This window comes from Teleopsis dalmanni, chromosome 1, assembly GCF_002237135.1.
Source record: "Teleopsis dalmanni isolate 2A chromosome 1, ASM223713v2, whole genome shotgun sequence".
Classification (NCBI taxonomy): domain Eukaryota; kingdom Metazoa; phylum Arthropoda; class Insecta; order Diptera; family Diopsidae; genus Teleopsis; species Teleopsis dalmanni.
The window spans coordinates 11,991,864-12,007,041 of record NC_051846.1 but is presented as its reverse complement, the minus strand read 5'-3'; the positions used below and the strand labels follow the sequence as shown (position 1 = coordinate 12,007,041).

The 15,178-nt window shown below is 27.4% G+C and overlaps 1 protein-coding gene across 6 annotated transcripts; it reads left to right on the top strand.

Annotated features, from left to right (window-relative positions):
• The first annotated feature begins 684 nt into the window (after window positions 1–684).
• On the top strand, window positions 685–13,030 carry LOC119668951 (serine/threonine-protein phosphatase 6 regulatory subunit 3). Of its 6 annotated transcripts, none has more exons than XM_038078665.1 (14): window positions 685–748; window positions 1,984–2,188; window positions 2,254–2,333; window positions 4,886–5,005; window positions 5,076–5,400; window positions 5,463–5,776; window positions 5,843–5,981; window positions 6,049–6,167; window positions 6,232–6,748; window positions 7,582–7,646; window positions 7,712–8,023; window positions 8,086–8,122; window positions 8,463–9,220; window positions 12,294–13,029. In XM_038078665.1, the coding sequence occupies exons 2-14, from the start codon at window positions 2,129–2,131 to the stop codon at window positions 12,532–12,534; spliced, it is 3,087 nt and encodes a 1,028-aa protein (XP_037934593.1). In that variant the 5' UTR covers window positions 685–748; window positions 1,984–2,128; the 3' UTR covers window positions 12,535–13,029. The 6 variants fall into 6 exon arrangements, with proteins under 6 accessions (XP_037934593.1, XP_037934607.1, XP_037934584.1 ...); XM_038078679.1 differs by having other exon boundaries at window positions 701–720; XM_038078656.1 differs by lacking the exon at window positions 685–748 and adding an exon at window positions 828–1,062.
• The last annotated feature ends 2,148 nt before the right edge of the window (window positions 13,031–15,178 follow it).

Sequence of the window (15,178 nt, the reverse complement as noted above, 5' to 3'; positions counted from 1 at the left end):
TTATCTGTAGATAATATAATATAAATTTACTCTCAAAAAAGTGATAACAATATATTGCAAGTAATATAATTTCTCCTATGATTGAATATTTCGTATGAGTACTATTACTTGTGACTACAATCTGATTATTTCATAATAGTAATATACAAATATCACAATTTTTCAAATAAAACGTTCACAAGTTTAAAATATTTTTATGGCAAACTTTTATTAAATTACATTAAGTAAATAATTTTCATACCATAATGCAAATATATTCATATTCAGCTAATACTGAGTACTGACTTATTTACCTTAAAAGATAAATAAAATCAAGATATTTAACATATAATATGAATATATTCTATCAATTGTAAACAAAACTTTGGAAACACTTCAATTAGATTTAACTTAATTTCAATAAGCCGGTTACTAACACATTTCTTTGGTGTTTAGATTAATTTATGTTTAGCATATAGCATTATATTTTTATTAAATAAATTCAACTATTTTTTTTTTAACTATTAAAAATTAAATAGTTACATAAAGCAATATCTGATATATAGGAATTTCTTAAACAATAAATTAATTTGTCGCTTACGTAGCATATGTGCTTACGTGACGTAATTTTCAATACGTTACTACAAAAATTTATGTAACAAATATCCAATTACTACCTTGTGTTTCATTAAGAAATTTGAATCTGGCAGTTCTTAGTTTTCCACGAAGCGGAGAACAGCAGTAAGTTTTTCGGATTATTATAATAAATGTAAGATATAATTAATAAAAATAACATTAATTAAATTGTGACCTATAACTGCTATTAATATAAATTAAAATAGAGAGCTTGTTTGTGAAAAGTATATAAAATAACGTGTTGATTCTTATGTGCTAAATAGTGAGCAATATATAGCTATCTCTTTCGTTTTTATGTGCCTATATCAAGTGGATTTTCTGCTTTTTAATTGTCAAGTAGAAAAGAGATTTGCCATAAAGTATTTTTGACCTTAAGAATTCTATATTATTTGTTGCAGTTTGTTATATAGAATATAAAATACAGATTAATTGCCTTGCTTGTTTATGGTGAGTTTAACAATTGCAATTACATTTGTATACGTGTGTGTGCGCTAGTATATTTGTCGGCTTGTGAAAAGAAAACGTAGAATCTTAATTGACTGTATTTTGCCGCATCATAGTCTCTTATCAATAGTAAAAGCGTTTTAATTGTGCATATGTTAATTTTGTGGCTGATGATTTTTTTATCAATAAATATACTTTTATGTTGTACAAAATAATGTAACAATATTTGAGTTGCTATAAATCATTTTTCTTGATTAATATAAATGATGTTTGACAATTTTTCAACATAATACTGTCGATGTATTACAGTTTCAATTACTGTCCAGGTATTAAAGAAATAATTTTTGCAATGCCAATAAATAAAAATAATTGTTTGAAAATTAAAAATCAGTTGCAGCAGAATTAATATAATGAATATCAAAACACTGAAGTAACCATTTTGTTGAACTTCCATCAGCAACAAGTCATTGCGCTGAGTGGCGAGTACTCCTCCAATTTTATAGCAAAGTGACAGATATAATTTTGACAGCGCAAAGAGAGCGAGCAAGAGAGTTAATAACAGAACTCCTATAAAATTGTCAAAAACAAAAAATATATATTTTTCAGTGCAAACGACTACGAGATTTTCTTCACGGTTTAATAATATTGACTTTCATATAATAAATTTAGTAAAAACCCATAAATATAAAAACCAATATAAGTATAATGAGTTCAACTTAAGAAAAGTGTAGGTAATTGTAAATAAAAGATTTAATGTGCCAAAGTGCAAATTTTTTGGTGAAATGTGATTTTTTTTCGCAATTAAATATGTCGTAGTCTACATGTAGAGAGGGGAGCACCTATTTATTTTTACACAGAATTATTTGTGGGAGTTACTTTAAATAGTTTTCATGTTTACGTTTAAAGTTTTCTTTTTAATTTTAGTGCTGTGCTGAAAAGACCTAAAAGCGATTAAAGAGAAAGGTGTAGAAAAAATTCGAAATAAATTTTAGTTTATTTTTATTTTGAATTAAAAGTGTCGGGGAGAGTAAAAAAAACCAGCTAGCAGTAAACGTACAACGCAGCTAAAATGTTCTGGGACAAGGGTTATACGCCTTCGCAAAATATAGAGTTACTTCTGGAAAAGGAGGTGAGTATCCTCACGTTACGCAGATTTTAAACTGTATATAAAATTAATGTATTATTGATTTTTAGAATGCTACAGTGGAGGAATTTCTTGATGATGAAGACATCCTACAGGAATGCAGAACCCAGAAGAAAGGAATTATTAACTAGTGAGTAAAATAAGTATAAAAGCCTCCTTATGTGTTAAAGTAGTTTATAACCAAAATTAAGTTGCTGTTTAGATTCCAAAACAAAATCAAAAAATTGACGTTGTCCGTGTCGACGTTACCGTTTACATATTGATTAAAAATATAACTATAGTTACCGGGAAAAAATATATTTCTCTAATCATATATAGCAATATATGGAATTATATATAATCTGAACTGATCATATATAAATGATAATGTATATTTACATGAAAAAAATAATACCAAAAAGCCATTTTTATGTTATAAAAGAAAGAATAGTATTTTAGCGTATATTATTGCGAAATAATTATTAGTTAATAGATTATGAATGTGCATAAATTTCTGTTTAATGCTATTAATTGTTCGGAAGCGTTAACATATTAGAAAATCTAAATTGGAAATGGTTTTAAGTTGAATTAAAAATTAAAACTTAGGGATTCCCCGACCTTCTAATAGTATACATTTTATTTTTAATTATCATATTTTGTAGAGAAATAATATTTGTATATTCATATAAGCATTGAATCTATTAGCGTATATTACAGCATATCTTTCTAATTTTAATAAAAGTGGTTTCTCGAAGCTGATGTAACCGATGTCTACAGTTGGTGTAGCATAGCCACTGGGTGTATTAATTTTAAGTGTTTCGGAACATTATTGTAAATTCTATTTGATTTTTTTATAAAGTAGTTTGTGTGATTGCTTTTCTTGTAAAGTAATTTTTTGTAAAGAATCTTTGTAAAGTAGCAAGGTATCGGCTTCCATAAAAAAACGGAAGTTTAAAAACTTATTCAAATAATTTGGGCGTAAACACCTCTTCCCAACGTCAGACTTCATCGGCTATGAACGAATTCATTTTTTCACTTCAGGCAGAAATTCAATATCTGAATCTCATTGAGAACATTTCTTCCTTGATAACTATAATATTTAATCTAGTTTTAAATTAACTTTTTCATGTCTTAGTCATACCAATGTTAATTGTATTAATTTGATTTGGCACTTGAGCACTTTTACTCTTTCTTAACTCGATATATTTTCAAAATCCCTCTTTACGCTTTGACTGGATTATTGTTTATCACTTCATTAGACTAAGTAATAATTGACCTCAGATCTGCATACCTCCCCGAGGAGCCTGTAACCATTCTGAGTCTGTCAGTTTTCGCAAATAATTTCAGGGCTCTATCCTTTATGTATTTTTTGATGGGAGCAATCTTGAGGTCCCTGAGGATGTCCTTCGTCCTAATGTACTATGGTACATTGAAAAGTCTTCTCAGAGCCTGGCTTTGTGCAATTTCTAGCTAGCGAATATTTTTATAATTATTACCATATTATTATTATCTTATTATTTTTATTATTATTATCTTATTATTTTTATTATTATTATCTTATTATTCTTATTATTTTTGTTTTTGTTATTATTATATTATTATCAATTTTTTTATTATTATCTTATTAATATTATCTTGCTATTAAATGATTTTTAATTTATTTCAAGAACCGAAGACATTTGCTACTAGAATTTTTTAGTTTGTTAAATATTTTATTTTGGTATATCTATATTATAAATAAATAAATATTTCACTGCTATTCTCATATATGACGTATTTACATTTAAAAACGTTAAAAGGTGGAAGATGGAAACTCGTAATTTGTAACTTTTTGCAAGTGTATTGAGTTATAACTAAAAAATACTTTTAGAATAGAGTAAACATACATTTCGATATATCATTGATATAACCATAGTATATGGAAGAAGAAATAGGTCAGTCAGTACAATACATAGAAATTTCTCATGTCCTTCTATAATCAGCAATAGTTAATTTATTGAGTCAGTCTTCTGTGACTAGCTATATCCGTATGAAGAAATTATCGCTATATGTTCCGTTGATTATTATATATCAGTTTGATATGGCAATCTAACATCTTAAATTTCTTTAGAAAACGTCATTTTAAAAGTGTTACTCCCATTACCTTTTATACTAACATTTTTCTTCTATAAGGTAATTAATTCGGATATTCTATTATTAAATAATTCATTTTTAATTTAAATAAAAAAACAAGAATCTTTCAGTTTAATATTCATTTCAAGTGTTCAGAGTTATTACTTATTTCTTAAGTTTTCAAGAGACTCTCGTTTTGCGACCACTCAAGTAGGAGATGCATTTATATTAATTAATTGCAAGTTACTACTCAATTGATCAATTTGTTGATCTTTTATCTATTATATGTTCTGTATAGTTTTGGTTTAAAATAGTTTTCAAATAGTATAAGACAAGTATGTTTTCAAACACACTTAACTTATTTGATAGAATTTGATTAATACATAGATATCTCAAATATTTTTTTTTATCAGTTCAGATAATGAAGAAAGATAATCAAATTATATACTTAAAAAAGTTAACACTCGTAAATATTGAAAAACAGTTTGATAAAATTAATATTAACGCACCAATTAATAATTAACATCTAGACTTGTCAATTTAATATTATAGTTTTAATTTAATTAGAATTAAATTATTAATTATTTTCAGCTTTACCCGTTTTGATGTCATAAAACGATTAATTGAGTTAATAACTACAGAACCTTCAGATGAATTGCCAATGGTTCTCAAATATAGGCATGCAAATATGGCTTGTGAGATTTTGACACTGTAAGTTATATATTATTAAATAAAAATCTATTTATATATATAATAATATTAATAATTGTGTTCTTTTCAGTGGTATACCGTCCTTAGATGAAAAGCTATTGTCAGATGCTGACACTTTAAAAATCTTATACTCTTATCTGGAAAAAGAACCACCGTTAAATTCCTTGCTGTCATCGTTTTTTAGCAAGACATTTTGCATGCTCTTTACTAAAAAGGCTGAACAAGATTGGTTTTTGTATCAACAAATGTGCCTACAATTTTTGGAATATCTTAAGTCACAAAATAATTTTTTGGATTTAATTTGTAAACATTTCACAACACCCGTCATACCCGATTTAATATTGCAAATGATGAGAGACGTTGAGGGTGGACAACTAAAACGAAACTTATATGAAGTAAATAATTTATAAATTAAATTGTGTAAATGTGTATAATAAAATAAATTGTATTTTTACAGTGGCTTACTGAAGATAAGCTCGTCGAAAGACTGATTGCAATACTTGGTAATCCTGCAGAAGTTGAAAAGCATTATTTCGTAGCTGATTTTCTCTGTGATCTAATACAACAAGGGCGCACAATGCGTCAAACAGAATCTGAAAATGATTCATTTGAACCAGCGTTTAGTGGTTCAAATCCAATTTTAAAAACAATAGAAAGTGTATCTACAGTTACAGCCTTATTAAATGTGATTTTGGAAGCAAATGCGCTAGAAAGCACAATCGTATCAGGAATAACAGTTGTACTTACACTTATTAAACCCACTGCTTTTCTGTTAGTTATATTTGTGATTATTAACGATATATGTATTTATACTAAATTATTCTTTCTTTTTGTTAGTGATGAACCAAATTCTGACCGCATAAAAATCCTACATACTCAGGAGAAGGATATACATGACCAAATAATTACGACTGTTGTAAGTGTGATTGCACCCCGCCTTAACGATTTTAGTACAATATTACGAAATCCGCCAAAAGTGAGTATAAATTGCAGCCTCATCTATTTATAAATAATATATTTATTGAAAAATATTTAATATACAGAGACCTGATATCGTAACCACAGCAGGTGCATTAAAACCACCATTTGGAAATACTCGATTGCAGATTTGCACCCTTTTTACTTTGTTATTGCAAACAAAAAATGAAGATATTACAAAGGCGTAAGTTGGACAAAAGTAGAATTTTTGTTATATTTAATTATTTATTTAATTAACTATTTAATAGCATCTGTGAGACAGACTATTTTGAGACACTGCTTGATCTGTTTAAGCAATATTGTTGGAATAACTTTTTGCATGGCGAAGTCGAAAAATGTATTCAATTAATATTTTATACAAATCAAGCATCAAACACAAATAACTCGACCCAAGCGAGTACAGTAGCTAATGATGGTTCATTTAGTAAAAATGGTAACAACGGTGAAGGTTCATCGTTTTTTGATTTCGTATTTAAGACTAGTGATGATATTGGTGATACTAAAAATAAGGAAGCTGTTGTCGTAAACGATATAGCAGACAAAGAAGTGGGCGCATGTGGTGATACTAATATGGAGACCGAAAGTGATAAAGAAGAAACCAAAATTGAAGAAAAACCTAGTGAAGAGAATAAAGACATTGAAATTGAAAACAATGATCTTGAACTTCAGCCAAATGAAACTAACGATTCACAAGAGAGTGAAATCAACGAAAATGACACTACGAAAATATCACTTGACAGTGGTCCGTCCGCATTGCAACTACATGTAAGCTTCTTTATAATGTTTTTCGTATCTGATTGCGAAAAATTTAAAAGTAATCAATGTTATCATAACCTTTTGTTGTAATATGTCTAGATCTATGTAGAAATGGGTTAGGATGTGATTAAGTGAAAGTAGAGTGGGGAAAAGAATTAAAATTAGCCTGGATAGAATTGAAGAAACTAGGTTGCTGTTGTTATACTCTGCAGAGATCTATGAAGCAGATAAAATGACAAGTATTATAAAGACATATACATAAGTAAGGATGTGTAAAGGTGATTGGAGTGTGAGAAGAGAGGGGGTTGTTTGGAGTAAGAATAGATGGATGGGATTTAAATTAAAGTCAGGATCAAAGCGAAGAGGCCTCCTAAAAACTTTTGGAGCGGATCCAAAGATTGATTAGACTCAAGTTAGTATGCTGCGGTTATGGCACTAATTATTAATAAACGTATTTATGCGTGATAAGTAACTGTTTAGCATTGAGCTCAACTATGGTGGCTGCTCATGGAGAAAGTTTTTCTTCCCTAGAGTTATTAGGCACGTGCCTATTGAGAATTTTGAAGTGTGCAACCGTAGTTACAAAGTAAACATTGGATCGGTACGGTTGGTGTTAGTACCATTTATACTAGACCTCACTGATGCTAGGTCGAGCACAATACAATATGTCGATTTATTCATGATTAGGTTACATTGTGAGGAGAGACTGTACAGCTCATGTTGCGATTAGAATGTGCATATTTTGTTTTTCTAACGAAATAGTATTATTTGTCATTAATATTTCTTTCTTACATTTTATTACATTTTTATCAAGTTTTAACACTATTTTTTTTTTAATTTAGGTTATTCATAACTGTAAAATAGTATCTAGATTAATAGATTGTTGGGAACATAATCGAACTATGGAGTAAGTCTAGTACAATATATATATATATTTAAAAGTTTTAATGTTTTTATTTTTAATAATTACAGAGCTTCTGAAACACGTCGTCGCCTTGGCTACATGGGCCATTTAATAAAAATATTTAAACATATTTCTTGTTATATAACAGAGTATGAATATATTGGTGCCTTAATTGAGAGTAATTTGAATGGTGCATCTGAAGTAGAATCGTGGAAAACAATTATGTATCCAGACGGTGATCTCTCAAAAGCCTTAGCCACACAAAGTAAAATGTTGGCCAATTGCATTGCCCAAGAATCAGGCGACTATAGCCAGCACCTGCCTAAAGACTTCCTTAATGATACCAGCACTTGGGACTTCTTAATGTCATCAGGTGTTCTGTAAGATTTAGATATTTATTTAAGCCATACGTACCAATAATATTAAGTTATAATTTTTATAGAAACAATTTGGATTCCTTTACTGATAACAGCACAACTGTAAGTCTTATCTATTCATATACTTAAGTTTAATTATTACTCACTATCAATCACACTGTAGTTCATTTGAATACACAAAATTTCTCTTATTAATTTTGTTTTTATTTAAGCAACTAATATCTTTATTTTCATGGTTTCTACCCTAATTTTTCATTTTCATATTAAATTAATCAAAACTTTTTACGTAAAAAATAGTTGTTCTCTAATCTCTTTACTTTGTACCTTTTTTTTGAAATATCTGTCGTACATTGAACAATATTCAATGAACACCGCTTTAATATTAAACAAAACAATAAAAATAAAAAAAAAACAAAAAAAAACCATATCGTATGATAAACAGGATATTATATTTGCTCTTGAAAATGATATGTATCGCAACGATCCAATTGATAATGATGATAACGTCGAAAGCGATATTTTGTTTCAGTTTGGTCGTAACATTGATGATAATGATGATGAAAAAAATGATGGAAACGAAGATGGTCATCCATTGTTCAGTAGCAAAACATCAACATCATTGCATGCAAGACCACTGTCGTATTCATACAAAAACTCAATAACTAATCCATGGGATAAAATAGATCCTTTCACTGATTTGTCTGGAACAAATAGTTGTGCACCCTGGAATGCTGATTTCAGTTCAGATAACTTTGCAGATTTCGATGCACATTTTAGCTCCTTCGCCAGCGATTTGGGTGACAGTTTAATAGCTGCATCTAAGGAGAGTACCACTAATATTGAACAACATAAGAATGAGATTAATGAGCAATTTACCAGTGATAAAACTGAAAATAAAAATATTGAAGAATATGACAATAATGCTAATGTAGAGAAATCCATTTCATTAACATCACTTGCTGCATTCAATAAGTTTGAAAAGGATGACAATATAAAAAATGATATGACCGCTATAGTGCAATCGTTGAACTCGGTATTGCAGGGTTCTGAAGATGATTATGAGGATGATGAGGGTATGTGGACTAAGCCATTAGGTGGCAGCGCAATCGATGATGATGTAAACGAAAAAGATTCAGAGGGAATTACAGCAAATGGACCAAACATTGGGCAGTTGAGTGCAAATGAGAACTCTGATAAATTGTAAGATAACTTTTTAACATTTTATTCTTATTACTTCCAATATATTAACAAGTAACTTTAAAAACACTTCTAAAAGTTATTTAATCTTAATACCACTAAACTATAAAATAAATTAGTAGTAATAGAATTAGTAATAATAGAATTAGTAATAATAGAATAAGTAATAATAGAATATTTTGGATAAGTTAAGTTAGTTTGTGAGCTTGAGGTTATGTATCTCAAGTTAAGGAGTTGGAAATTATACAGCAATGTTGGATTAGTATTTTAACTAAACTAAATTTATTGTTTAGATAAATTGTATTAATTTAAGCTTACATAAAATAAAACCATAGACAACTTATATATTGATGTTCAAGCATAAAATTGGCAGAAAGTTCAGAAAACAAACTTTTCGCAGTCAAAGTTCATCTTAATCACACATTAAATCATAATTTATGTGAAAAGTTGAACTTTTGTGAACAATTAAACATTTACTTATTTTTGTTTACAATTTAAGTGGATATTTATTTTGTATGAATTTGGACTTTGGGCATCTATATATGAAGATGTTTGTGTTCTGGTTCATTGCTTCATTAGAATTGCATTTAAATCTAGTAGCTAATAGTAGCTATTAAATGTAAATGCTCGGTTTCGCAAAAACGCGTGGTTCCCTTATAGGCTTTGCACCCATATAGTATGCTTAAATTGTCAATATACTGCTTTTATGAAATACAATAAATATAAATTATTTATATATTTTTTCTTTAAACAATTTATGTTAATAGTTTTTTCCATGTCAAATTAACGTAGATACACAATATCTTTAACCTTAGTTTTGGTTTCATTTAAATTGGATGGTAGTAGATTTCAGTTACGTATATATTTATTCTATTTTCTCTTCTTACTAAGTTGAAGTGACATTTAGTATTTTATATAGTTGTCCTTTTTATGATGTGTTTTTGTTTTAGCTAAACAGCGATCAGAAAGAAGGCACACATAAGAAATGGGAAGGTAGAAGTAAGGATGAGGAAGATGCTAGTGTGCAATTTTGATCCCAATCCTTGTTTTCTTTCCTGTTCTCAAAGTTAAATATTATGTTCAAAAAGCTTCTTTCTTAAACATGTATCACAAACCTTTTTGCTGTTTTAGTCGAATCGAACTTGTATTTTCAGACAACTAATTATTGGGCATTCCTTCCAACAGAGACTCAAGACTGCTAAACTGAGAAGTTCTATAATCAGAATGAATAATTTTTTAATATAAATTTATTGCTTTTATGTTATATGTTCTGTGTACCATTCCTGTAATATTATGATTTAAGAACTGTAGTCGTGGTCGTTGTATTGTGTATATGCACTGCATAGCGGAAAATAATTCCGGTAAAATAACTTTATGTTTTAGCAGTCATTACTTCTACTTGCAGTGAAGACTTCATATTTCTTTATGAAATTTATATATGAATCAGGGTTCGTATTTGCTCACTCATGAGCAGCTCAGGCTCATGGGCAAGAGCCAATTCTTATGTGAGCCCAAAATTGGCTCATGAGCGTGAGCCCAAAATTGGCTCATGAGCTTGAGCCCAAAATTGGCTCATGAGCGTGAGCCCAAAATTGGCTCATGAGCGTGAGTCCAAAATTGGCTCATATTGAAGAGCTGCTCACCAGCGTGAGCCTTCAAGTTGCTCATATTGAAGAGCTGCTCATGAGGTCTCACGAGCTCAACTGTTTAATAAAAAGCGATTTATTAGTTTATTTGCTTTATTTATTTTTATAAACGTTATATGTGAAAATATATAATTTGAAATTAACTTAACTGATTATTATTTATATTAAAACAATGTAATGAAACAATAATTTTAAATTGAAAAACAAACTTATAAAATATTATTATTTTCCACAAATAAACAATACAAAAATATTTATTGTTTATTTTGATAACTTTGATTATTTCTATATTATAGTTAGTTCAAGATTATTAATATTTTAAATCTTTTTTAATGACATGTTTTCACAAAAAAAAATAATAATAAAATCTTAAATTGGGCGCATGAGATCTCATGAGCCGCAGCTCATATTCTTGCTCACGAGCGTGAGCCCATTTATAACTTAATGGCGGCTCTTGCTCGTGAGCGTGAGCTCTGTAGCTGGGCTCGCTCGTGAGCGTGAGCCATCGTGTGAAAAGAGTTTTTTGAGGGCTCTTGAGCCGTGAGCAGAATGAGCCAAAATGAGCCGCTCATAGGTACGCAAATATGAACTCTGATATGAATAGATAATATTGACTTTTAGTTTTTTGTATCTCAATTTGTCCAGTCTTTAAACAGCCTATATTATAGGTTTTATAAAAAAGAATTACAAAAATGACAAAAAATGAGCAGTTAAATTCTTCCTTGTTTTGACATATTTTTTTAAATTCTAAACGAATTTCTACTACTTTGGATATACTTAAGTTATATTTGGTTATAGTATATATATTAAGATATAGACTTAAACGTTTTTTTTTTTGACTGTCGTACTATATGTGAGAGCAAGCTCTTTTGTGCTTGCTCTCACAGAAATAGTTTTTAGAAAATTTTAAATAAATTCTATGCTTACCTTGAATATCTATAAGGCTTTATATAGATTTAATAGAGACTTTTTCTGACTGACTGATAGATTTAAAATAATATAGAATTTTTTAACTGAATGATAAATGTGAGTAAAAGGTTTTTTATGTAAGAAATGTATTTTAAAAAATTGCAAATAAATTTATGGTACTTTGGACGTCCGGTTAAGCTCTGGTTTTGGTTGGTTAATTGGTTGCAGTGACAGGTCAGCAGATAACTTTGCTCTAGTTACAATTAGTGATTTTTCATAGTTTTAATATAGATTTAAAAGTTTTTTACTTAAATACAGTGAAGTGATAACATGGAAAGTTGTCCAAAAGTATTTCACTGCGATTTTATAAAAATCCTTAAAGTTTAGAATAATTGAAAAAAAAAATTTGTATTATCACTTAACCGCTATATCGAAAAAGTGGAGGTAGCTTACTTAAATAACAATTGATGAAATTATTTTTATATATAAATTTTTATTCACATATAACTCAATATTTCTAGGTGTAACTCAATCATCAATAGCACACCAGCTACTGCAGTTGTAGAAAAGTCAAATTTAAATGAATTAAATACTGAGGATGATAAAGGAATGGAAATTGATATTGAAATAGACGGAAGAAAAGAGAACGTAACAGTAACAACAAATAAAGAAATACTATCAAATGTTTTAAATACTGAAAAAGTTACTGAGACAAATATAACCATACCAAATGCAATTGGGTCGACATCAACGACTTCATAAATGTGCTGGAACACATATACACATCAACACCAACACCAACATCAACACGAATACATATACATATGAAAAAAGCGCATCTTATATAAAATAACACGATTAATTGCTTTTTCGTTTTGTATAAACTATTTTTTTTATACATAAGAAGGTATTCAGAGTATATAGACCATGGTCTATATATTGTCGAACACAAAAGCAATGTGATTGTGTTAATGCAAATCTTGTACTCATTTTTGTTTTGATTATAGTTTAAAAGTATATTTATTAAAAGTAATTATGAATGGCATTAATATAAAAATAGTTATTAAATATTTTTATATATACCTAAGTAAAGTAAAGTACATACCTACGTATTCAAAAGGCTAGTACAACAAACAAATTGTGTATTAATGCCCGCCCAAAGGAAGAGATATCCTCGCTCGCTCGTATTTGCCAATAAATTTTTATTTTAATTTTTTGTTATATTATTTTTTTCTTATATAATTATTAATGAATATTAAGTTAATATTTTAAATAAAAAAAAAAAAACGTTTATATAAAAAAATAAAAACTGTATAAAGTGAAACGATAATGAAATTAAAAAATCCAAATATCAAAACTCGCATTTTGTAGCTTAAAACATTGTACGTCCAATGCTCCCCGTTTGTATGTAGTTAAAGTTTGTTTATAAGTTTAATGTTAAATGCGTGTTTATACATAAATTATAATTTTAATTTTACTAAATATGTAGTCTTTATCAGCCTTAAATACTTAAACTAAAACAAAAACAAAAACAAAAAAAATGTGTCTATTTAAAAGTAGCGAAATAAACACAAACGCATTGTGTAAAATTTTAGCAAAAAGCTAAGAAAATCGGTAGAAAACAAAAGAAAACTTGTCAAAAGTACAAACAAACACATTCACACACACAGTACGCCTAAAAGAAGACTTTTAAGAAGACATACATATATATATACATATATATATGCTTTATAGATATATATTAAATTTTATTTTATATTATAACTTTGTACACACATAAAATTGTTTAACTATATTATTTAATTAAATACTAATTACTTATTTTGTATTATTTACGTAGAATTTGTTGTGTTCTATTTAGTAAACTACATTTGCCATCTTTTTGCTTCCAAATATACTAACAATTAAAAATTGTATTATAAAAATGTATTTATATGATTTGTGTGTAGTTTTTAAGTTCAAAAAGGATGTAAAAGGATGCTTATACGATGATTATGATATTTTCTAAACATATACGTACATATATTATATTGCGCTTTAAGTAACAGCTTTAATAAAAAGATCAACTTCAAACTATAATTTTAAATGTTAACAAAAAAACAATTCAAAAACACAAACAGGGACATTTGTTCTTTAAGTTAAACAGTTTTTATAATTAAATTAACAAATCATAGAACAAACTAACAAATCATATATAATATCAATTATGATATCATATGGTTTGTTGAGAAGGTTCTTTTTTATCAAATTACATTCAAACATAAATTACTTAGCAAAAAAAAAAAAAAGAAATATGTAAAACAAATTTATTTGTACAATTAAAATCAATATCAACGAATTCAGCAAGTAAATTAAAATTTTAATTTTTATGTATTTTTAAAGCATGTGCATCATTATGTATAATATAATATTATTGGTATAATATTAATTAAAATATATTTTTATTTATATCATTGAACTGACATTGGATTTTAATGCATATATAAATACTGTATTGGCTCCAATTACGATTGCTATTTTATATTTAATAAATATGTGTTTCGTATATTTTTAATTTGTATTTTTTTTTTGAATATTCGAATTTAGAATTTTGCTGGGCTTTAGGTTGTATTTTTTATATATTTTTAAATAACAAAAAAATGTATGAACAAAAACTCTTATTTCATTTGTTAATTTCAAACCAAAATTATAGTTTATATCTTTATACAATGTATTTTGGTGCACTCTTCAGTGTTAGGATAATTGTTTATAGAAAAATAAAATCAAATTTAGTTTAACCAGGCTTAAGATCGGTTATTTAATACACAAATTGTTATACTTATTAATTTTTTGTTAAAATTTTTAATATATTTTTAAATATTTTTTATGGGGATTTTTCGGTTTACTTCTAAAGTCTGGTAAAAAATTAATGCGTAAAATCAATTAAAGTCGATACAAATATTTACCAAAAAAAAAAATTGGTTTTATTTATTTTCTAATATCGAGTTGGTCAATTTATTAATAAATAATTTTACAGAATAATGCATGTGTATATAGATTTTTTAAATACATAAAATATTTATATTAAATGAAAAAATAAAAATTTAATTGCTGAAAAATAAATCCCCTTTTTAAATTTTGAGCAATCAATTATAAATTTATTATAAAAAAAAAAAAAACTTGCACAATTCTTTTTATGAAAAATTAAGAAGTTTAGTCTTTTTATTTTTATTTTTTGTTTATTAAATAATATTTAAACTATCTCTGATGAAACTGTGATAAATATCGAGTTGCAGGGTATTTGCAAAAGACGTGAATAATGTATTTCTTCTCCGATTAAAATTGAAATTAAATTCATACTAAATTGCATATAGGTGATGTAAAATACAATATCATAGTCGAGAATAAGAAAAAAAAACCACACAAT

What these genes read in the sequence shown, in the direction of transcription:
- LOC119668951 (XM_038078665.1), top strand. Translation starts at nt 2,129, where the DNA reads ATGTTCTGGGACAAGGGTTATACGCCTTCGCAAAATATAGAGTTACTT. An exon ending in AATGAAGATATTACAAAGGC is followed by an intron (nt 6,168 to 6,231) that starts GTAAGTTGGACA and finishes ACTATTTAATAG; the next exon opens with CATCTGTGAGACAGACTATT. An exon ending in CGTCCGCATTGCAACTACAT is followed by an intron (nt 6,749 to 7,581) that starts GTAAGCTTCTTT and finishes TTTTTAATTTAG; the next exon opens with GTTATTCATAACTGTAAAAT.